Below are 24897 nucleotides of genomic sequence, written 5' to 3'. Positions count from 1 at the left end.
AAGCCTCATTAAAGCAAACATATCCCAGTGTTTGAAGTGTGTCTTTTAATTATATTTTCTAATTACAAGCAACAAATGTAGCTCAAGATACTGCAAATAAGCAAGAGTAGCTATAAGGATACGGGTGCACAGGACCCCAGGAGTAACTGAACAACCCAAAACACAGGAAGAAGGGGAGGGGCCGTTGGAGACAGGGAGAACTGGAAGCAGTAGAACACCCTCTACCTCAGAGGGTCTCAAACTGTAGAAAGACTCAGAATGACCTGGAGGCTGTTAAATCACAGCTTGCTGGGTCCCACCTACAGAGTTTCTGAAGTAGAGCCTGAGAGTTGGCATTTCTACTAAATTCCCAAAGTGACACTGCCGCTGCTGTCCCAGGGACCACCCTTTGGGAACTGTATTGCTGTTGAAGAAGGAAGGCTCTGGGGCTACAATGTTGAGATCCCCAACCTAGTTCGCCATCTACCAGATGTGAGAACCTAGACTCCTTATTCCACCTCTCCATGCCTCGGTTTCCTGTCCCGGTGACTCAGATTCTGTATCTGTAAAATAGGGATACTGGTAGTACCTACCTCAAGGGGTTGTTGAGAAGATTAAATAAAGCAAAAGATGTAAAGTGCCAATATTTAGCAAGCACTTGATAATATCAGCTATTAACATTATTGTTACTATCTACTTTAAACAAATTATATTTCAGTATTTATTCTCCTTTTTGTGTAGGTCCAATTTTGCTTCCTATCACTAACTTGCTTTATCTTCTATCTCTCTCCCTCTCCCTCCTCACTCTCTCTGATGCTCTTCAAATATTCCAGCAGAGCTTCCTTAACTTTAGTTTACCATGACACTTACAGCTTAGACTTGCTACCCCACTTCATGACTGTCTAAATTATGGCTTCTCTATTTGCAATCTTTTGAGTTTATTAATGACTATCATATATTTAATTAATTCTTAATTATACTTAAATTCTTAAGTACACACTTAATTGTGTCCCTCTTTCCCAGTTTAAATTCCCAAGAGAGAATCTGTCTAGTCTAGATTATCATTTGCTGCCATGCCACATCACTAAGAAATCCACAAGTTCACTGCCCTTGGACCAGGTCACTATCACTGATCCATCCACAGTGGATCAGCAGGATAAGAGAGCATGAGCAAAATAAAATGAGGCTGCAAAGGGCGAAGATTCACTTACAAAGGCCTGGGCGTGTGGCAGACACCATGACTGATGGGCTTAAAAGACAGTAAATGTTGCTCGATCTGTTCTCATTGAAATTAAATACTGTGATTAAATTCCCTGATAGCAAATGACATACTCCTTTTATACAGATCTTATTCAAATATATCTGAGCTCCCATGACACATGCTTCACATATGTTAAGATCACTGGAGGTTGACATCAGTAAGTATAGTAGAACCTCCACAGGTGAGTGGTAACAGACGGGAGAAGAAACGGATCCCATCTCAGGGGTGAAGTTCTATTAATTGTATGATGACATTATCAGCTTTGACATCAGTATTAGACCCATCAGTTAGGGATAATTTATAGAAACTTCCTGAGTAACATTCAAAAGAAAATCCATAATAACACGGAGCACAGTAAATATCAATATGGATGAAAACAACAACCCATTCCTTGACAGCAGTACTTAGATTAGTGTTGGACTGAATAACAAGGATAAGGTAATTTGCCCACCAATGACTGAGAATGCTGGATGACCATCTTAGCATTCTACTTACCACGAGACTTTCGTCTTTATCTTTCCTTTTCAGCATTACAACTATGATGGTCTATGTTTGGTTTCCTTTGTATTTACATAGTTTTCAATTCACTGAGCTATATGAACTGTGGGCTTATGTCAACAATTTTGGAAACTTCTCACTCAGGTTCTCTCCAATATATTTCTTCCCCATTTCTGCTATTCTGTCCTTCTGGAAATCTTTTCAAACATATATTAGACATTTGATATTATAAATATGCCTTTAATGCTTTCACTTTAAAAATTGTTTTGTCCTCTTTAAAAAAAAAAAAAAACAACCACCCAGCTCTTTCTAAAAATACACCAGATAATAATTCTATATTCAAAGTGGTACCATCTTGAAATACCAACCACTACAGCCCTAACCTCTTAAGAAAGACAGTGGGGCCTTGACTTACGAGTGTCCCAACTAACGAGTTTTTCGAGATACGAGCCGTCTCTCAGCCGATTTTTTGCTTTGAGTTGCTAGCTAAAATTCAGGTTACGAGCCCGCTTCAGATACCCCACCGCTAGTTGGAGCAGCGAACGTCACAGTGAACGCCACAACATCAGCCCAGCATCACGTGTCTCACTCGTTCACCTTATGATTTGACATACGAGTAATTTGAGTTACGAGCTCCGTCACGGAACTAATTAAACTCGTTAGTCAAGGCCCCACTGTACTGGTTATGGCTCCATCATGTAGAAGTTTACCAAAATCGTTACTGAACCTATTTGTAATGTTGAAACATTACATGTACATCTTTTTTCCTCCCTAACCAACCCTCTACTTCACCATGCCAGGAAGTCTAATATAATGTTGCTTTCTCTTCTCAAAATGTCCATTAACATAGTATGTTGGATAAACTTTTTTCTCTTTCCTGATTTCACTTTGTGGGATTCCATCAGCTGATTCAAGAGGTAAGAGAGTTGTGAACTACTCTTAATTACATACATTTGTTCCCCATCCAGAAAGCTAGCTAGACTGTTATCCTCATGGACCCCATCACAGGGTTAACATCCATTTCCAGGTCCTAGAATATATTTTCTCTTCCTGACCTGAATAAACAACATGCACAATCACTTTTATAGAGGTATTCCTCAATTATGGGACACTGTCATATTACTTGAACTTTAAATTATGAAATTAAAAATGTTACAAATATTATAGCTCATAAAACTTAGAACATGAGTAATTGGCCAACACAGAGAACAAGGAGTGAGTGACTGAAGGTAAATTACAAAATCTCTCTTGGAGCCCCACCTTTCTCATCTGTAAAATAGGGATATAAAGAGCCTGCCTCAAGCCAAAATTGTGAAAGTTAAATGAGATAATCCATGTGAGCACTCAAAAGAGCATCTATTTTTAAGAAATGTAAGTTTCTTTCCTTTTCTTCTAAAATATAAAATAGATAACAGAGCCTTCATTAAAATGTGATGTAACTCTTTATTTCACTAGGCATTTAGGAAGAGATACTGTGAAAATCCTGGAACAGATACCATTAGCTTACTCCAAAAGTTAATTAATAAAAAGGGCCTGATTTCAGCAAAGGGAGGAGGGAGCGCCCATAAAGGATATCATTGTAGACAAAATCTTTCTTGTGTCTCTACCTTTAGCTTAATTATTCTGATCCTCCTTCAAGCGGATCCTTTCAGCAACTGAATCCCCAGTTTTGGAATCTGCCTTTGTAATTCTGGCCAGCTCTTGACCCCACACTTCCCCCTCCGAATTTTCTCTCAGGCCTAAATGCATCTCTGTGGTTGTCAGCCTGTCTCTGGCCACCACAGTGCTCGTTCTCGGGTGTCTGATAACCTATCTGTTATCGGCTCTCCTTCACATTTTGCTGTAGAAAATGGAACCTCTCGAGGCATGGTCAATTTACCAGTGTCCCTGGGTTTGGGGGCCTAGGGACTCCCAGACTCAATGCTGCCCTTTTCCAAACAGCCTCGTCCAGTGGACAGATCCCTGTTCTCATGCCCTTTGCCCTGTTCCTTAATCTTTGGCCTATGATAGCTGTGAGTGTAAATCTAAGTGATAAATACACGAACCAAGGAAGACACCTCTGTCATTTGAGGAAGACAAGAAGGAGGTGGACAATAACAAGAGAGGGAAGAAAAGAAATTGATTTAAAAGTCCAAAAAGTTTTGCACAAACAGCCTCAGTAGTAAAAACATCTTAGATCTTGGGGACGTAGCCAACCTCTAAATCTCTTCTCCATTAACAGCTTTCAATTCAGGCTCCTGGGGCGATTTTCCTTTAGGATATGTTGACACTTTTATTATCCGGGCCATTGTTAAAATGGATTCATTTAATTACATATGTTATGCTGGTGGCCAATACTGCTGGCATCCTCCCTCCTGCCTCCTTAGCCTCTCCGCCTGACTTCATCCAGTAGGGCGGGGGTGAAATGTCCTTCTCCTCCGATTCGTTGTTGATAGATTGATAACAATGGCAACTTCTAGTTTTCCCCCTTCTCTTATTTATTAGGAGCCATGACTATGAGAAGTAAAGTTTAGGGATTAACCAAAAAAGACACAAGCACAAATTTCATTCACTTTCATTACATCAGTATTGAAGCCAAATATGAGCAAATGAACGCAAGTTCAAGTACACAGAAGATGTGCACTCAAAAACGCCACGTACACTCAGGCACTTGCAAACGTAAGTCCTACCTCACATCTGCACATCTTTTCCTGGGGAACTAGAACTTCATTAAGATGCATGCAGTTTTTAAAAAGTGCAGAGACATCTAAACTATCAGAAACCCCCTTGAAAAATAATGTCAGTTATTTCTTCCAGACAGAATGAAAATGCAGAAGAGAGTTAAGTCTTCCCTTAAAAACAGATGAAATCAGTTCTAAAATACTCTTCCCTCTTTTTTTTTTTCCCCTAGAGGACAAATAACACAGATTGTTCTACATAGAAATTCTTCTGGTCGCCTACAACTGGTAAGGCTGCTGTGTTAGCCTGGAATTTGGAAGCAAAAATTCATGGGTCTGAATCTCACCTGTAGAGGTCTTAGACAGGTATTTAATCTCTCTAATGTTCATCTACAAAATGGCAGTAAAATAACAGTTACTTCACGTATTTGTAATAGGGATTTTAAAAAATGCATGAGATGTCTATTTGGCTAACTACTGAGTCAAAATTCATTTTTTTAAAAAGGAGAAGGACGAAGAGCAGGAAAGGAAAGGAGAAGAAGAAAAGAATAAGTGGCGGAAGAGGGAAGGAAAAGGAAAGGGAGAAAAAGAAAAAGGAGGAGGAGGAGAAAGACAATGGAAAGGTTTGTTAAACACCAATGTCATAAAACATGGGAATTGTAATAGCTATAAGATTAAAAGATAAAAAGAAATAAAGCCATAAACTGGTGGAGACCGTGTATAAATGAATAAAGAATGAATTGATTTTGCAAACCTAACAGGGCTGAGACGGGGGCCTGGGCATGTGCAGAGCAGTCCTGGAGAAGATGTGTGTCTTCCTACGAGCCTAGTTGCCATCCAAATACCACAGTTGTCAAGGAGCACTGAGAAGTGGCCGTGAGCCAGGCGAAGGCTATTTTCAGCACTGCCACTTGTATCAGTATTTTCTTTTTTTTTATTCTTTTTTTATATATTTTATTGATTTTTTACAGAGAGGAAGGGAGCGGGATAGAGAGTTAGAAACATCAATGAGAGAGAAACATCGATCAGCTGCCTCCTGCACACCCCACACTGGGGATGTGCCCGCAACCAAGGTACATGCCCTTGACCGGAATCGAACCTGGGACCCTGGAGTCCACAGGCAGACGCTCTATCCACTGAGCCAAACTGGTTAGGGCTGTATCAGTATTTTCAATAAGGATAATTTTATTGAATGCTTGCTGTCCAATTCTGCCCTCACCACTCTATAGTCTAGTAGAGTATACATGGTAATAATCATAACTAAAATGCAAGGAACAATGTGTGAAATATAATAAAAAATACAAAAAAATACATAATAGGGACTCAAAGGAGGAAAAAATTACCATCACTGGGAACGGCTTTATGAAGAAAATAATATGCATTCAATCATGCATGAAGCAAATATCTTTTGGCATTTTCCCATATGCCAGATACTATTTAAGAAGTCAGGAACAATCACTGTAGATAATGACAATTGTTTTTGAATACACTGAAATTACAGGGTAATCTGATAGAGAACAATTTGGGGCAGGAGGAGGCAACTTCAGATAAAGAGGCCAAGAAAGGAACAATCTCTCTGAAGTTTTACATTTGAGCTGATAACTGAAAACATTCTTGGCAGAGAGAAGTATAAAGGCCTTGAAATGAGAAAGAGCTGAGCATAATAGAGCATTCCTAAGAAAACTGGAATAGCCCTAACCGGTTTGGCTCAGTGGATAGAGCATCAGCCTGTGGACTCAAGGGTCCCAGGTTTGATTCCGGTCAAGGGCATATACCTTGGTTGCGGGCACAACCCCAGTGGGGAGTGTGCAGGAGGCTGCTGATCGATGTTTCTCTCTCATTGATGTTTCTAACTCTCTATCCCTCTCCCTTCCTCTCTGTAAAAAATCAATAAAATATATTTTTTTAAAAAAGAAAGAAAGCTGGAATAAATTGGAAACGGAAGAGGTAGAAGAAGCAGAGAGGTGCTCAGGGTCCGGAACTCATAGATGAGTTGAAGGAACTTACCGTTTAATTCAGAATCTAAGGGAAGCTGCTGAAAGGTTTCTAATGTGTCTTATATCCATTTTGAAAAGACTCCCATGGCTACTGTATTCTGAAGCATGGAAAGTTATTGCAGAAGTTAAGAGAGAGAGATGATGGTAAGTAGTTGATAAGTAGTTGATAGTACTGGCAACTGAGAGAAAGATCCAGACGTGTGTGTGTGTGTGTGTGTGTGTGTGTGTGTGTAAAATTGTCTGACTTCACCATTTAGAATACTGGTAGAAAACAGGGGCAACTGAAAGTGAGGGAAGAGAAAAAGAATTCATATTTATTGGTCACTTGCCATGTCTAGCTACTTTATATAGATTATTTCATTTAATCCTCACAGTAATTGCACACGTAGATATTATCATCACCACCTCCCTTTTCCCCCCTAAGTTAAGGAGGAAACGTGTTAAGTAAGTTGCCCAAGGTCCCATTACTAGGAGAGAAGAGTTTCATATCCAGGTCCATCTGACTCAAAACCTGCATCCTTTTTTGACCAAATATATCTTTGGAGCTAAAGGTAAGAGTAAAGACAAAGCAGAAAAGTTCTGCTCGGGAATCCTGAAGGCTCACAGTTTGACTATGAAGAAGCTGACTTAGCTACAGCCTTTAATAACTGTCTCTTCACCCAGAATTCCACCAGGAAGCCAAGATTTTTACCATGGATGCCCTGTAAAAATCTTGGCTTAATGTCTCTCTCCAGGCTCCCCCACCCAAACCCACTGTCCTATTGACGCCCACTGCCAAACCTTCATTTGTGTTTTTTGTCCAGCCTATGGATTTGATATTCTAGCAGAGCCCATGCTTTCTGAGGTTGCTCCACAGGAGGTAAGAACTTCGGTTCTCCTTTGCTCCACTCATGGGTAGCCCCTTCACTCCCATTCCTATCTCTCTGAAACCCTGTCAGCCCAACAACAGGGTTCCGATCTCCTCTGAGTTTCCTCAGGCATGGCTACCCTGGCCTGCTACAGCCCTCAGCCCATTGTTGAGTCCCAGGTGTGGTTTTGAGAGCAGCTGTGATCCCCACAGCCAGCTGATGAGGCAATATTGAGGCTTTCTGTTCTAGGTTTCTCAGCCTCAGACAGGCATGTCCAAGCAGCACATGATCTCAGTGGCTAAGGATGAGTTCTGCAGCCTTCCCCTGCCACTGTACCCTGAGGCTCAGCAGCACCCTCCAGTGGAAATCACCAAAGTTGATGATTAGAGTGTTTGAAGAAGCTGTTGTTGTTTTTAGATTAAAGAAGTGACTGTTCTATTTTTTCTTGAATACTTGGTAAAGCTCTCCTGAGAAGTCATCTGGGTTTAGAGTTTTCTTTAAAGGCAGATATATCAATATGAAGAAAACCTTCTCTTAAAATGGGAGAAATGAAGACGTGGGAAAAGAATATTGAGGCAAGGAAAAGTGTGAAGATATGAGAAGTGGCCTTTCAGTAACATGGCAGGCTACGTTGATATGGAAGACACTCCCCCTACAAAACAGAAATGCTGGATAAAAAATTAAATTTCCTTTTTCCATATATATTTGGAAATCTCCCAACTACCTAAAATAAAAAGAGAACTGAAAACCAGTTGTCACCATGGCAACAGAAGAGGGCGTCAGATCCTGATACAGGGTTCGGCTGCTAAGAGTTTGATGTCCATGTGAGTAGTTTTCTTGGTATCAGCCTTTTTGGATCAGAGAAGTACAATAGAGTGCCCTGTTTAAAGCTAAGTCCTATCAGTGAAATGGGGATCAGGAAAAATTCCTCACACTAAGCCAGAAAATTGGCAAGAAACTTGCTATCTGCCCAGGTCTCTAATGTGGGAAATAAATCTCCTAAGAGAAATTGAAACACTAAGCCAGAAACATCTAAGGGTTAGTAGGAGTTGTACTAACTGTATGGTGCAGAAATTTAAAGACAAAAAATTAGCCCACAAGCTAATTTCAGGGCCCCAACAAAAGCAAATGCAACACCCATCCATAGAGATAGCAGTAGTACACAGTGTGGGTGCCCTAGACTCCCGGCAGAGGATGCAATAATAGTGAACATTTAGCAGCCTCACAAGAAAACCAAGTACAATGAGAGATTCAGCAGACCAAACAGGTGGGAGAATTTGCACCACCCTAAGAGGTAGAAACAATACAACAATATTAAAGAGACTATAATATTTAAGAGCCTATGGCACAAAATAAAATGGGCAGATCTGAAAAAGAACCAAATGAAGCTTTAAAAAATACAAATACTATGACTATTGAACTTGAAAACTAAATGGATGATGTCAGAGTAGATTAGACAGAGCTGCAGACACTGGCATGAAAGATTTGAGGAAATCACCTAAAATGCAGCAAAGAGAGTGAAAAAAATGGAAAATAGGAAAGTAAGCTAAAGAGCCTTGGAGAATGGAAAGTGGAGATTCAAAATACACTCAATAGGATTTTTTGAAGGGGACATTACAGAATGAAGAAAGGAAATATTTGAAAGACACGACTTATCCAGAATTGAATACAAACTTAGGTCCTCGGGCTAGGGAGGCAAGCAAGGAAAAACAAATTCAAATCCATGCTTAGACACTAAATAAGAAACTGCAGAAACAGAAAAGCAAAAGAGATTATTAAAATACCCAGAAAGAAAAGACAGCTTACCTAAAATGGAATAACAGAAGACTTCTCACCAACAACAAAAGAGGTCAGAAAACAATAAAATAAGATCTTCAATGGGCTAAGTAAGTTAGGTACATAATTCTAAACCTAAGTATATTACTAATAAAGGTGCTCTACATAGATTTTTAAAAAGACTAAAAAGATTTCCTACTGTTTGAGATCACTAAAATAAAAGATAAAGATAAAATGAACAATTCCCTATGAACATAAAATAATCCTGAGCTAGTATGTACCCAGCATGTCCTCAAAGCAAAAACTGACTGGAGTTATAAGAATAAATTAACAAAAGCACAAACATTGTGGAAATTTTTAACATAATTTATTCAAAAATAGATCAATTGGACAATAACTGATAAAGGGAGAGTATTTGAATAACAATTAACAAGCTTGATCTTATGAACATATGTAGAAGTCGGCACTCAACAATTAGAGAATTTGTAAGTACTTATGAAACATTAAATACCTATTTACTGAGTGTCTTCTATATATCAGGGACCTTTCTCTGTGAGGCTCTGGGGTACAGTCATGAAAATTAAGTCTCTGCCCTCTTGGAATTTATATTGAGTGGAGGAGATAGAGCTTCAATGAAGGGATTCACATCGTGTCTAATGTCAAGCAGTGCTAAGTTGATAAAATATAAATAAAGCAGATTAATAGGGCAGGCATGTGAGGAGCTATGTCGGACTGTGGCAGAGAAGGCCTCTCTGAATAGGTGACTTTAAGCCAGCAGCCATATAAGTCATGATATAAGCCAGTGATGGCGAACCTACGACACGCGTGCCAGAGGTGACACGCGAACTCATTTTTTTGGTTGATTTTTCTTTGTTAAATGGCATCTAAATATATAAAATAAATATCAAAAATATAAGTCTTTGTTTTACTATGATTGCAAATATCAAAAAATTTCTATATGTGACACGGCACCAGAGTTAAGTTAGGGTTTTTCAAAATGCTGACATGCCGAGCTCAAAAGGTTCGCCATCACTGATACAAGCCATGCAAGGATCTGTAAAGAAGAAACAGCAAAAGCAATGGCTCTGGAGAGGGTGTGTGCCTGGCTTGTAAGAATCAATAAAGGGCCCAATATGCTAAAAGGAGTTCAGAAAGGGGAGCTGGGAGTAATGTGACCTGCATTTCATTTTAAAAGCATCATCTGGCAGCTCTGGGGAGAGTAGCAGGGAGGCCAGTTAACGTGACTGGGGCTACAGGATCAGCAGTAGAGGGAATGAGTAGTGGTCAAATTAAAATCTTAAAGGTAGAACCAATGTTAGAGAGGTAAGATGTGGGTGTGAAAGAGATGAGCCAGGGTGACTTCAATAGTGTTGTCCTTGTCCAGAACAACTCAGAGAAAATGGTAGCACCCTGAGGTAAACAATGCGCTTGCCTCTTCCCAGGACCGCATCAAAATTACAGCTAAATTATAGGACAATCAGCCTGAGAACCATCTGAAGACTAGCTGAACACAAGTCCTATAACTAAGGACATAAAGAAGAAGCCACGTGGAGACTGAGATGTCATTGTCAGTCATGCTGCGGGTCAAAGGCTTGGCTGGCCACTGGTGACTTTGAAGAGGGAGGATGTGGGCAGCCTCCAAAATCAGGCAAGGCCCGGAAACAGGTTCTTTCCTAGACCTTCCAAAAGGAATGCACATCTTGTTTTAGTTCAGTGAGACCCACTTCTGATTTTTACCTCCTGAAATGGTAATAAATTGTTCCTGTGTTAAGCCAAAAGAAAACGCAGCACCTTTGCTGAGTTGGGATCACTGGGGAAGATGTGTGTAGGGTGGGGAAGGGTGCTGGTAAACGTGAGATACCTTTTCGATGCCCCAGTGTATGTTTAAGGTGGCGGTGGGGTGCTCCTGTTCCACTTGTGTGTTGGTGTTGCCCACCCAGCCTCTCTGGGTATCTACCGTTGACATTTCTCAGGTTGTCATTTCTCAGAAGAAAATGCTCAGTCGGCTTTTTCCATCATAAAACTAATTCTGACCTAACTAGTTCTTCCCATCTAAAGGACTTTTCCAAGCAAAATTAACTAACACCAGTGAATGCCTATTACACTAAGTCCCTTCACAAATATCATCTCTAAACATAAACATCGCCCTTTGTGGAAAGGTGGGTGGACAATTGTCCACATCTATTCTCAGCTCTACATCCAGGGATACCATATTGGTAGTTTGAAATTGGCAGTGGGGGAGTGTTTACACCAGGAAAATTGCCAAATGCTCTAAGTAAGGACCTTCCCCCACCCCCAGCTCCAGAGTCAGTGGTGGAACATCGATCAGCACACCAGCCATTATATCCTCAGACAGAAGGAAACTGAGGCTCTAAGTCTCTTAGAGTCTAAGACAGTGGTTCTCAACCTTGGCTGCACATTAAAATCACCTGGGAATTTTTTTAAAATCCTGATTTCTGGGCCTCATCCTCCGGAAATTCTGTTTCTTTGTTACTAATGTTGTGGCCTCACCCCATAAGAGATCAAGTGACCTGCCCAGTTACAGAACCAGCTCAGGTGTTTTGACTCTATGTCAAGTGTTATTTCCCTCGTAGAATCCTCATGGGTCCTTCCTTTGTGTCAGGCTTTGTATCAAAGGTTATATGTGTATTTTCTAATGCTCACAACTCTACAAAGGAAATATGACTGTTCTTTTCACCTTAACGTCAAGGAAACTAAAGCTTTGAGGATTAGTAGCTGATTAATAACCAAACGTTGGTCCCATTTGTTATTAGAGTCAATTCACTCAGAACTTCTGTCATCCTAACTCTACCAAGTTTTACTTTTTCAAGATAAATCAAACTGTTTTCTGTTACAATATAGAAGGAAAAAAAGAGTCAAGTTATTATCAAAGTCCAAAAGGTTATGGTGAATATAAAAGGGGATCTCAATTTTGAATGGCACTTTTCCAATACTCCAGGAAAATTCCTTGGAAGAGGTGGAATTCTGACAAATCTTTTTAATTATAGAAGAGAAAATGTCTGGCACCCAGGGACACATTCCAACACGGGGTGTGGCTCCAGAGAAAACTTCAAGGCAGACGTGTGACCATCTGATCCAGGGGGTGGTGAACAAGCCCATCTAAGAAGAGCAGGGAAGACCCTCTGGGGAGCATGAAACAATAGAAATGAGGTTCTTTGTGTGCTCCGGGAACGGGCTTTGAAGTGCAAATAATGAACTAACCAAAAAGCAAAACAGATTTCACTTTGAATCTCAAAACTTGACGTTCCAGATAGTACAATATCATTTTAGAGTTTTGTTCTCTACTGCTTAATGAAATAATGTACTTCCTCTCCTTTCTGCCTGGTGAAAATATCCAGCCCATGTATTCTCTCTTCCCCATCACCTGTCAGTCCCATTTACCAGCCTCCCAGATCTTGACAAGAACAGCTCAGAGTCACCCTGAAGCATTTTCAGTAGCAATAAGTGACTTCTAGCCTGGGAACTTCAAGGAATTCCTCCGACTTGCTATAAAACAGTGCTTAAAGGTTAGCTTTCAGAGATTGGGTGCTTATGGGGAAAATTGCTCCAATTAGTGTGTTTGAAGTTTCCAAGAAAAAAAGAATCAAAAACTAGAGGTATACAAACTCAAAATATTTAGGAACCCACACCTAATCCCAGGAATTCCAAAATGGGGTTTTCCCCATTTAAAAATTAAATATCTCAACATCTCAAAAAAAATCAAATAAAGCTTTATTAAATGTTTTAAGAGTAAATACTCAAAGTATTAAATGCTTTAAAAGTAAAATTCATAGATTATATTTTTAAGTTCAAATTATTTCCAGGACTGAAATAGCATCCCAAACATATTAATGCTTCTCTCCATATTACCACCAAGGACCTCGTTCCCATCCAAAAAGAGATGAGAGCATAGAGTTCATAATCTCCCTAATATAAACATTTTTATCAGAAATTTATAGAACAGACCGAGTCTCTCCAGTAGAAGAGTAATGGAATCTTGTGAGTTTTTTTTATTTCAGAGAGGAAGGGAGAGGGAGAGAGAGATAGAAACGTCAATGATGAGAGAGAATCACTGATTGGCTACCTCCTGCATATCCCTCATTGGGGATCAAGCCAGCAACCCAGGCATGTGCCCCAGAACCAGAATCGAACCTGGGACCCTTCAGTCCCCGGGCCGATGCTCTATCCACTGAGGCAAACTGGCTAGAGCTAGAGTCTTGTTTTTTAAATGTTAATTAAATGCGTGGTCTCAACATAGGTTGAAATGTGTCTACCCAAAATTCGTATGTTGAAGTCCTACCCCCCAGCACCTCAGAATGTGGCCTTATTTGGAAATCAGATTGTCGCAGATGTAGTTAGTTAAGATGAGGTCATACTGGAGTAGGGTGGGCCAATAATCCAATATGACTGGTGTCCTTATAAAAATGGGAAATTTGACCCATTATACAGAGAGACCGCCCTGTGAACATGAAGGCAGCGAATGGTGCGTCTCCAAGCCAAGGGACACCAAAGACTGCCAGCAAACCACCAGAAGCTGGGGGAGAGCGGGGAGCAGGCTCTCCCTCACAGCCTGGAGAAGGAAACCGCCAACATCCTGATTTCAGGTTCTAGCTCCCAGAACTGAGACAATAAATTTCTGTTGTTTTAGCCACCCCGTTTGGGGTACTCGGTTATGGCAGCCCTAGCAACTAACACAGAGGTCCCTCTGCCATGCCTTCTCAGGCTCAGCTCCTCCAGCTCACACGTGTCTCAAAACACAGGAAGGAGCAAAAAATAATGTGCAGGAAGCTATTCTTTTTTTCAGGAAATTTTGTGAGAGTGCATAGAAGCTTCAGTTGCTTCATATGTAAAATAAAGACAACATCCACCACTTAGCGATTTGTGAGTCTAATGACATAAAACACAATATGAATCAAGTTTAGTGTCTGGTTCAGAGTAGTGACTCAAAAAATGAAATGGCAGCTGTTATTACTAGAAATAAATGATACCCCTGAGCCCATGTCAAGAAGACGCGTGAGATGAGGTTTCCTCAGGAGTCCCTGCCCCCAGACCGAGTTGCCAACAGCTGACATCATCGGGCTCCAACTCTCCCAGGGCCTGCACTGGTGTCTTACATTCCTACCCAAGCCTCAGCTAGACCTTGCACCAGCATATCCCACCCTGCCTTCTATCACCACCATCTGTGGTCACTGCCCCAAATGCAAGCCACTCCTCTTTCTCTGGCTCTCACCCGTTTCCTCTCTCCAGACCCATTCCTTTCTCCATCCGAAGCCCTCACAATGCTGTGACCTGCCAAACCATCTTCCCACAGGAACTATCTACCTCCCCCTGTAGCTGAAACAGGGTTCTCCGCTGGTGACACCACCTCTCATCCTACAGCGCTTCCTAGTGAGGCCTGCCCATTCCCCCACACCCCAGATACACCAGGGTCAAGACGTGGATCAGCATTTTACCCCACCCCACCCCCAATTATTTCTTCACCTTCAGACAAAACACCTGCCGTTTTGAGGTGCTTGACACCTATGACACCCAATGACCCAATAACCCCTCCTCAGCACAGTTAACTGCCAGCTGGAGACCTCTCAACAATTCTTATGAAATAAAAATGACTCACTGTCTTCCTCACCAACCTACTGCTTGTCCATGACCATGCACGCTGTCTGTGGTCTGCTTCTCTCCTATCACAATCAATCAAAGGTCTTCTCCTGCCAATGACCAGTCCTTCTACTTTGCATCCCCTCTCCTCTTGCTTCCTCAAAGCCCTGGTTTCATGAATTATCTCTTCTCTCTTTGGCATCTTCTATCTCTTCTACTCCACTGACTCCTTTCCAGCAGAATTACACATTCTCTCCTCTCTTCCATCTTAACATGTTCTTTCTCAACTCTAAGTCCCAATAACTTATAGTTATTGAGAATTTACTGTGTGCAGGGGATTGGGCTAAATTTGGGGCATTTATTATTTCAATCCTCACATCAATTTTATTGAGGAGATATTACCCCCCGTTACTGAAACTGAAGAAATTAAGATCATGGGACAAGTAATTGGTGGAGCCAGGCTTCCAACCCAGGCATCAGACTCCAGAGACTTTGCTTTTAACCACAATTTTCTTATCCATCATTTCAGCATCCTGGCCTCACAACCCCAATGAGACTGCATTTTACCCTGTTTAGTTTAGCTTTTATTTTCAGTCATCTTACACATGGATGGAGCTGATAATTTCACCTGCTTAAATCTAGCAACTTTTTAGATTTCCACACACTGCTCATTGCTGTTTCTCTTCCTACTGACCTGGACTTTCCTTTCCAGAATCCGTTATGAATTTCCCTTCTCACTGCCTCTTAAATACTTGCGTTCTCTATAGTTCCATCTTGTCTTCCTTCTTCTCTCAGTCTACATACTCTCCTTGGATGATCTCATTTGTTCTGATGGCTTTAGCTATCATCTATATAAGTTTCAAGTGGACAGAACAGCTACTTGGCATGATTCACACTAACACTGACAGTTGGAAATGCTGAGGGGATGATACCTGGAGACAGACAGGCCACCCAAACAGAGACATTTACTTTGATAAATTAACCATCAACTAAGGTCTAGCTCTCAGACTTCCAAACTCAGAAACTTTAACTTGACACTGTCAGAGTATTTTAAACAATAGAGACTGACGTATAAGACTGGTGTGCCAAAATATGAGTTACCAATCAGGAATATAACTGTCTGGTAAGTCTGATGTATGTGCCAGTCTGACAAGAGCTTTCTCTCCCTATAAGGAAAGTGTATGAGGTTAAATTATCAGAAGGCTCTTTGGTGAGCATGCAACCAAAACTAGGAGTTAACAGTTTGATCCAAATATGTAATGACATCATTACATATTTATAAAGATAAACAGTCTATGGCTACAGTTGGAGTGTTGCTTATGGGTGGACTGGTTATTTCAGTGCAGAATGAACTAATACTCTGAACCCTAGATCAAACTTGGCACGCCAAAAAAGCACCCAAATAATTTTAAAAATGGGCAGAGGAACTGAATAAACATCTTTCCAAAGAAGAATACAGTTGGCCAACAAGTACATGAAAATGTGCTCAATATCACTAATTATCAGGCAGACACCTCATACCTATTAGAATGGCTATTATCAAAAAGACAAGAAGTAACAAGTGTTGGAGAGAATGTGGAAGAAAGGGAATCCTTGTGTACTATTAGTGGGGATGTAAATTGGTGTAGCCACTATGGGAAACAGTGTGGAGGTTCCTCAAAAAGTTAAAAATAGAAGTTCTGGATGATCCAGCAATTCCACTTCTGGGTATTTATCTGCAAAAAACCAAAAACACTAGCACCCCATGTTCATTGCAGCATTATTTACAATAGCCAAGATGCAGAAACAACCTAAGTGTCCATTGATGGATGAATATAAAGACACACACACACACACACACACACACAAATACACACTGTGGAATATTATTCAGCCATAAGAGTTGGGAATCTTTTCATCTGTGACCTTGGGGCATTATGCTAAGTGAAATAAGTCAGACAGAGACATACATATAACTGTATGTATGATCCCACTTAAATGTGGAATCTAAGAAAAAAAATGAGCTCATACATACAAAGAACATATAACTGGTGGTTGACAGAGGTAGGGAATAGGCGGTGGGTGAAACAGATGAAGGAGGTCAAAAGGTACAAACTTCCAGTTATAAATTAAGTCAGTCATGGGGATATAAAGTACAGCGTAAGGATTATAGTCAGTACTGGATTGCTTATTTGAAAGTTGCTAAGAGAGTAGACCTTCAAAGTCCTCATCACAAGAAAAAAAACTTTCTAATGTAATTAACTAGATTTATTGTGGTGATCATTTCACAATATATACAAATTGTACATCTGAAACGATTATATGCCAATTATATGTCAATTAAAAAAAATTTGGTTGTATAATGCCTAAGTCTGTTTCTGTGACTCTTTTTCACCCCTGTATTTTTTCATTGATATTTTGTTTGGACAAGTTAATTTATAAGCAGATTGCTTACTTACTGTCAAGACTACTGGCCAGAGAGTAATGGTATCTCTTATAGAAATCTTTACATATCTTTTCTCTTCTAGTATGTGACCATTTCATATCTTAACCTATAGAAGGCAAACATATTTCCCTTTTTTCCATATTCTAAGGACCAAGTCCAGTTCACTGGACTTTCTTAATAGCTCGGAAGTCTATCCCCTTCTTCCTATGCCCAAGTCCCCTCACTATTTCCCCCTGGAATTGCTGTGATGGCCTCAGATTTCATCACTCAGCTCTCAGGACGGCCTTGCCCCAATCCATCTGCAAGACACAACTCTAAAATGAAAATGAACACATGCCTCTCAAATACTGAGTGTATTGGCATGGTACATTTGAACTGGTTCGAACTATCCTTTGCCTATAGGTTGATTAATAACCAAGGCATCAGGTAGATATTTTCACTCTAGAATTTTTTAGTCTTATTGTATAAAGGTTCTACTATTTTTCTTCTCTCCAGTGCCTACTGAATCTTTATAGAAAAATATGAGTCATTCAATAAAAGCAACACCATTGATTCTTTAGTACTTTTAAAGGACCTTGATATATATTATTTAACCATGATGTTACTAAAGTAGGAAAAGTTTATTTCATTACACCGTACATTCGACATAAGTCCATTTTTAAATTTTTCCTATTCCCTGCAGAGATGGGGATCCTCACAGGATTTATCAGAGATAAACAAAACCAAGGTTGAGAATACTGTAGACTTGTGAGAACCACCTATGATGTGGATCTTTCGTGTGCACAATGCTCTTTAGAAATTAAATGTATTTGTAGTGACACTCCTTCCACCAGTCCAATTAAAACTGGAAAGCGGGCAGACTATCTTACGGCATGCAGCTGAGATACTCCCAACTGCATAGAAATCACCTCCAAAACTTACCTGCCATACAAACATTCAGTAACTACCCAAGACTCCGCCATTATCTGGGTCACAATGATACTTTCATTTCATTTCAAGCTTGGCTGGGAGATATATATCACCCAAATAAGAGCAACACCACTGATTCTTTAGTATTTTTAAAGAATCTAAAAAGTCAACTTGCAAATTATTATGTTGTTTAGTTTTATTCTTCTGACTGTTATGATTTTAAAAGTAAAGTCATAGGCATGCGAGGCAAGATTAAAATACCCAGAGAAATCCTCAGTTCTTGTTTTCAGAATTCAGTGATGAAACTTTTCCTGAGTGTGTACTGTGTGGCAGGCCTGTGAGATACTATAAATGAGTCCTGTCCAGATTGCTTAATGTCTCATCAGAGAGAAAGGTAGGGACACAGAGTTATGAAGACCATTGAGAACGGTTATTGTACGTTTGACCAGAGACACATCATAAGCAAAACCAAATTCTGACTTACCAAGGATCAACTGAAAGCTGTTCCTCAACTTAACAAACAACAAACAAAAAGTGGAAGTCAGAGAGGATTCTGTTGACTAGTAACATTCCTAACACATGTAACCTATTTGATTTATCAAAACGTGGTCCTTACACTTTGGGAGAAAGTTTTCATTGTGGGTCGCAAAATGCTTCTCCATGTCCTCAGAAAACATCCAGAGACCTGGGATCTACTCTCAGGTTAAAATACTCTATCAGGTTAAAATACTCCCTCCCAGGAGCAAGCCCATACCTTTCCCTTCCCCCTCTCCTTCCCCAACAGGCAAGCAACTCCTAGACTCTAAAGGGACCACACGGGCTTGCAACCAGGGCAGCAATGGGCAGCGGCAACTCGTCCAGGTATTAGGTAGGAAGTTAGACATGAGGGGCTGGGGTGGGGTCTGCCCTGGGGTCTTGAACAGGGGTCGGACCAACAATGCCTTCAGACCACCTCTCTGTAGGCCACCCAGCAGCCAGCAGACTGTCAGAGGGCAGGTTCAGAATCAGCTGGATTTTGGCAGAAGCTCAGAGGAAAACAACATGACCTCAGTGTGACCTTACTAGGGTCCTAGACTAATTATAATAAAATTTGCATTGCGGTTTAGAACCATCCCCCTTGGATTTTTCTGTATGCATTATGGGTAAAGGCATGCAGAGAAGAAATATAATTATATAACCCTATTCTATTAATCATCCCTGAATGCAAATTAAGGTCTCCACCTAGAAAATCCCTCATTTAAACCGTGTAGGGCCATTGTCTCTCTCAACTGGCTCACACCTTGCTTGGAGTGCTTCTTCAATTAATCCCACTTTACTTTTTAAAAAAAATTAAAATTAAATATACTATCATGCTAGAAACGAAGTAATCATTGCAACCAAAATCTCTCACTCTTAAATTCTACTTTAAGTTTGGTTTCTCTTGGATTTAAAAGACCAACCCTTTTCCTCATGAAAACCCTTCTTCACACAGGAGGAGCTACAGGCAAAGGGAGACTAATATCTTCTTGGATCTTTTTCCTACACATATTGAAACTGACATTTCAATTTGAAGTTTAGCTCATATAAAACGTCGATAGATTTTCAAGGTCTGAGAATTCAACTCAACTCTGATACCTGTTTACCTGGAGATAGCATCAGATTCCACCAGTTAAAGGGTTTAATTCTACAAGACTGCACCCTCCCCCAACTGGAGACTTCAATCACAAGCCCCAGTTGTTTCGTGTGCTCCTGACCACCAGCTATACATCACAGGTGCCAACAACCCCCTCCCTTGGGTTCAACTAATTTGCTAGAGCAGCTCAAAAACCTCAGAAAACGCACTTACTCATTAGATTACCTGTTTTATTATAAAAGAATATAACTCAGTGCGAATGAAAAAAGGGGCCACACACTAAACTTGACAAGCTCAGGGGAGGCCTGCATGGTGGGCCCTACAAACAGAGGCCAGAAGTAACCACATTAGGATGGTCTGGACATAAAAATTCCTAACTAGAAGTGAGCCATGGTGGGTAGTCCTGTCCTAGGCCTGTGGCTTCCTTGACAAAGGTCAATCTTTAACTTCAGTGAGCCTGTCTACTATCTTTTTGTATCTGAGATAATACTCCTTGGAAAGTCAGAGTAATGGTCTTTTTCCAGACCCCTCAGGGCACAACCTATAGCAGAACCCCTCCTTGTTATCTTATTCCCTGCAAACCATCTCATGCTGTAAATGTCAACTACTGACTACCCTGCACCCACCAATGTGAAAGAAATAAGTGTTTCTATTTTACTTTTTATCCAATCCCAGAGATTTCCCCAGTTTGCTTTCATCCTCCAGCCCCTCTCCCTTCCCCAGAGGTCAGGAGCGGGAGAGAAAATTTCAACCCTCTCATCTCAAAGTTGGGTCTCATGCAACATCCTCATGCAACAACATGAAGGAACCTTGAAAACATTATGCTAAAGTGAAAGCCAATCATAAAATAACACATATTATACTATTCCAGTCATATGAAAGTCCAGAACGGGAAAACCTAGAGAGACAGAAAGTAAATTAGTGGTTGCTTGGGGCTGGGAGAAGGATGATAAGGGGATAGAAAACTGATAGATAAATAAAAGGCATGAGGTTTCTCTTTGAAAAATGTTCCAAAATTGTGGTGATGGTTGTATGCATCTGTGAATATGAATGTTTGCATGATATGGGAATTATATCTAAATAAAGCTGCTAAAAATTAATGCATTACAAGTGATTAGAGAAGTTTAAGAAGAACATTTTAAGATAGTCAGCATCAAAAAGCTGGCCTGATAGTCCATGGCCCTGGTCCTCTCTGATGCTTCCCCTTCCATGGATGTGTTGTTGGTCCTCCAAGACTGGCTTCTGAGGTGCACATTTTCTGAGTGATTTTATCACGTCCTTGTCAAGTTGTTAGACTTTGTCCTCTATGGGTATGTTTTCCCTGTATTTTAATTTTTACCCCCACCTGCAAGCACACACCGTGCCCCAACCTGTAATGCAGGGGTCCAAAGCGTCACCTGAAAGGCCGACAGGTCTCTGGCAAATGCCGGGGACTATATCCCAGGTCTCCTCCATTATTTCATCTAGCTAAATGCAGTAGCAGATATCAAAGGGCTTTGAAAAGTTGTAGTCAAGGTCATTAATATAATTAGTAATTATGATTATAATTAATGCAATTATTATATCCAATAACACACATTATTTCTTTTCATGTCAGTTGTATCACCCAACCGTAGGAATTTGTGTTAGAAACTATGAAAAGCAACCACATATAAGACAATGAGTCATAAAATGTCGCAGTTAGAAGTGACCTTAGAGATGTTCAAATCCAAGTCCCTCATTTTACAGTTCAGAAAACATTCAGAAAGATAAACTGACTTTTCCAATGTCTCTGTAAAACAGCCAATCCCCATTCAAGGCCCTTTTTGTCATTCTAAGCTGATCACTAATCACAAGTAAAAGGAAATAAAAAATGCTTAATGATTTTACACACACACACACACAGTGTGAGAGAGAAAATGTCACACCAAGATATTATTACAATCCATTAAAATGAGTTAATAAACTAAAAGTTATTAATATGTTTTAACTTCTATTTCCCTCTTTATCTTCAAAAATACTTTAAATACTCTTAGATAACAGAAACACTTGGCCACTTCTCTCTAATCACAATGGAAACAGAATTAATAGTTTTGCTGAATTATACTTACAATTAATTTTATGGAACCAATTTAATCATTTTCGTGTATTAATTCTAGAAAGATCTAATTTATTAGTCATCTCTTATTAGCATGCCAAGTTTCCCCCACTTTGAAACATGATTGCTAAACTATAGGAAAGTCAACTACAGCAAACTTTCCCATTTGGTAACAATTGGAATGCAGCATACCACAATGCAATTTATTCCAATAATTTTCATATCACATTGAAATATCATGATGATCCAGTTTCCATTTATGACTTGAGGCAATTTCTGTGTTCTGTCTGCAGCAACATCATTTCATAAGAGTCTTTTGGAGAAGAGCAAATTGTGGTGTTAATTAGAGAAAACAATTTTTACTTTGTTTTTTAGCCAACTTCAGATTTACCCCTACAGAAGAAACGTATTTAGGCTATTCCAAAATAACAAGTTTTGAACTGCATCAACATTGACATCTTGACATTTAATAAACTGAAACATTGTAAGACATGAGGTGTCTTACTAAGAGAGAAAACACAGTAAATAACCATTCAATTCTTCACTCAAATATAAAGAATATTTCATCAATGTAGAAATGTTATATATATACATGTATATACATATATGTGTGATTCACATATATCAGTGGTTCTCAACCTTCCTAATGCCGCAACCCTTTAATATAGTTCCTCATGTTGTGGTGACCCCCAACCATAAAATTATTTTCGTTGCTACTTCATAACTGTAATTTTGCTACTGTTATGAATTGTAATGTAAATATCTGATATGCAGGATGTATTTTCACTGTTACAAATTGAACATAATAAAGCATAGTGATTAATCACAAAAACAGTATGTAATTATATATGTGTTTTCCGATGGTCTTAGGCGACCCCTGTGAAAGGGTCATTCGACCCCCAAAGGGGTCGCGACCCACAGGTTGAGAACCACTGATTTTATATATCTCACCCCAGAAGAGTAGGATAGGTTATTGTTTTCATCATCTGAAAGGGGGGAGGGGGGAAACCCAGAAAATTCTATTTCCCCTCCAAATTTCCCCACAGCCAACTTTTTTTAAATAGTTGACAACTGACACATTTGATACCTAGCAATAATTTGAACTTATGTCTGTCAAATGCACAAGGAACAAATCTGAAATTCTCAATGTCAAGCTCTCATTGTAAAGAGGCTGTGTCAAGGTCTTTTACAGAAAAGAGAATTTCAAAGCAGGAAACGTATGGGAGAACAGTGGGGGAGGACTGTTAAGAAGCCACTGCTTTATTCCTTCAACTGGGCAGCAACTTGTGTTAATGAAACTCAGGTGGACGCTACACAGCAAGCCGCAGGGCTCCCCTGGCCATGCTGCCCTCCACAATGACAATGAGGGCTCCTATGCGCCTCACAGAAAGGTGCCACTTTAAAGGGAAACTGAAAAAAAAAGTAAATCGGGTCCTGTTACAGTGGAGTCGCTGAAACCCACAGCTTTAGGGCAAAAAAAAAATAAAAAATAAGTGAAGTCCTATGGCTTCAGCTACCTTTACAGAGCACTGACATACCAAATCACGTGCATTTCTACTGCATGAGCCATAGCCATAACGTTTATACCCATCTGTGAACCTAGCTAATGATGACCTGGTGCAAAGATGAATAGATTCAGTAAAGCAATGAATGGTTTCTCTCATTCTCATCTCTTCCGTTCCACTAGTAGTAACAGTTCCACTACGCCAAGCTTCCTTGACTCACACAGGTTTTTCCCATCTTAGCGGAGCGTTATCCTGTGCGTGCTCTCTCCACCTGGATGTTGTTAGCTTTGGAAGGATCGTGGCTGAACACCCCTGTTCAAATCTGCCTTTATCATTAAACATCCTTTAGCTCTAAAATTAAAAAGCCAGTAGACGCTGTTGCTCAAGACCGGATTGTGGGTTTCCTAACTCCACATATCCAGGTTTGGGGGACCACCGGACCAGCTCCCTAAACAAGCCATCTGTCTACCCCATGGCTGAGACGTGAGCAGGTAGCAGAGCCACCCCAGAAGCCAAGCAGCAATTCTTTGTGACAACTATCTTCGGGCTACACATCTATCAAAAAGATTTCAAACTTCCCAACACTGAGACCATTTCATAGCATAAAGCACGATGTGATCATAAGAAATAACAAAGACATGCGCCCAGCCCTGTGGCTCAGTGGTTGAGCCTCGACCTATGAACCAGGAGGTCCCCGCTTGATTCCCGGTGGTGTGGGCACGTGCAGGGTTGCGGGCTCCATCCCCAGCGTGGGGCGTGGAGGAAGCAGCCGATCAATGCTTCTCTCTGATCACTGATGTTTCCCTCTCTCTCCCTCTCCCTTCCTCTCTGGAATCAATAAAAAGATTAAAAAAAAATAACAAAGAATGAACATTCCCCTTACCTGGATCATGGAAAGGCACCAAAGCAAAGTTGTAAAGAGGTCTTTTAGGTCTTTTCAAAGACGTCTCCAAAATTTTGGAAGCCCCTTCGATAACCTGAACTAAATCATCATACATGGAGCCGGTCACATCGAACACAAAAGCCAAGGTGGAGGCCCCCTCGGGAATGTCCTCTGCGCTGGCCTCCGACGGGGGGCTCGCGTCTTGAGCGAGGGAGGAATAAAGCAGAGCAAACAGGAATCCTGCGCGGACCGTGTCCCGGGAAATCATTTTCTTTTCTGCCTTTTCTCCCCCGTTTCCTGAGCGCCGTGCTTAGCTAACCTCCTCAGCCACAGACGGGGGTCTCCTCTCCGAGCAGCTCATGAGACTCTGGAAACCTCTGTGCACTGGCCAACAGTTTGGAGCTGAGACTCGGACGGGGACAGGCACCGAACGCGGCTCCCCGCAGGGGCTGAGCGGCAGAGATGCAGCGCTTTTGTCTGGACGCAGCTTCCTCCGTGGGCCGTCTCTGCCCGCGGCCCGGGTGGCGGGTGGCGGAGTGCGGGTGGCGCGCCCGGCCGGACCCGGGGGCGCACTTGAGCCCAAACGGCCCCGCGCCGAAATCCCCGCTGCCCTCGCCGCCGCCGCTTCTCGCAGGGCCGGGCCGCCGAGCCCTCCCCAATTTCCACTGGCCGCCGCTCGCCCGGAAGCCGGGAGGAGGGCCTGGTCGCCCCTCCCTTCCTATTGGACCGTCCAGCCCCCCGGGGCCCACCCTTGTTCGAAGCCCGCTCGGCTAGGGGGTAGAGAATTGCTAAAGACCTAAAGAGGAGTTGACCCATCAAGAAACGACTCGAAGGTGCATTTGCACCCAGCGCGCTGCGGCGTGCTCAAGATACGG

General features: G+C 41.1%; 1 protein-coding gene across 2 annotated transcripts in view; it reads right to left on the bottom strand.

Moving 5' to 3' along the window:
* HMCN1 (hemicentin 1) overlaps positions 1–24558 on the bottom strand; it is a 374104-nt gene extending 349546 nt beyond the window's left edge. The window contains exon 1 of one of the 2 annotated variants that reach the window (XM_023754745.1): positions 24023–24558. In XM_023754745.1, coding sequence (XP_023610513.1) covers positions 24023–24290 — 268 coding nt within the window. In that variant the 5' untranslated portion in view covers positions 24291–24558. The remainder of the gene's footprint in view (positions 1–24022) is intronic. The other variant, XM_006089863.3, reaches the window with a different exon arrangement.
* Between the last annotated feature and the right edge of the window lie 339 nt (positions 24559–24897).

This window comes from Myotis lucifugus, unplaced genomic scaffold, assembly GCF_000147115.1.
Source record: "Myotis lucifugus unplaced genomic scaffold, Myoluc2.0 scaffold_65, whole genome shotgun sequence".
NCBI lineage: Eukaryota > Metazoa > Chordata > Mammalia > Chiroptera > Vespertilionidae > Myotis > Myotis lucifugus.
The sequence above is the reverse complement of the archived record's forward strand: the minus strand, read 5'-3'. Positions and strand labels throughout refer to the sequence as shown.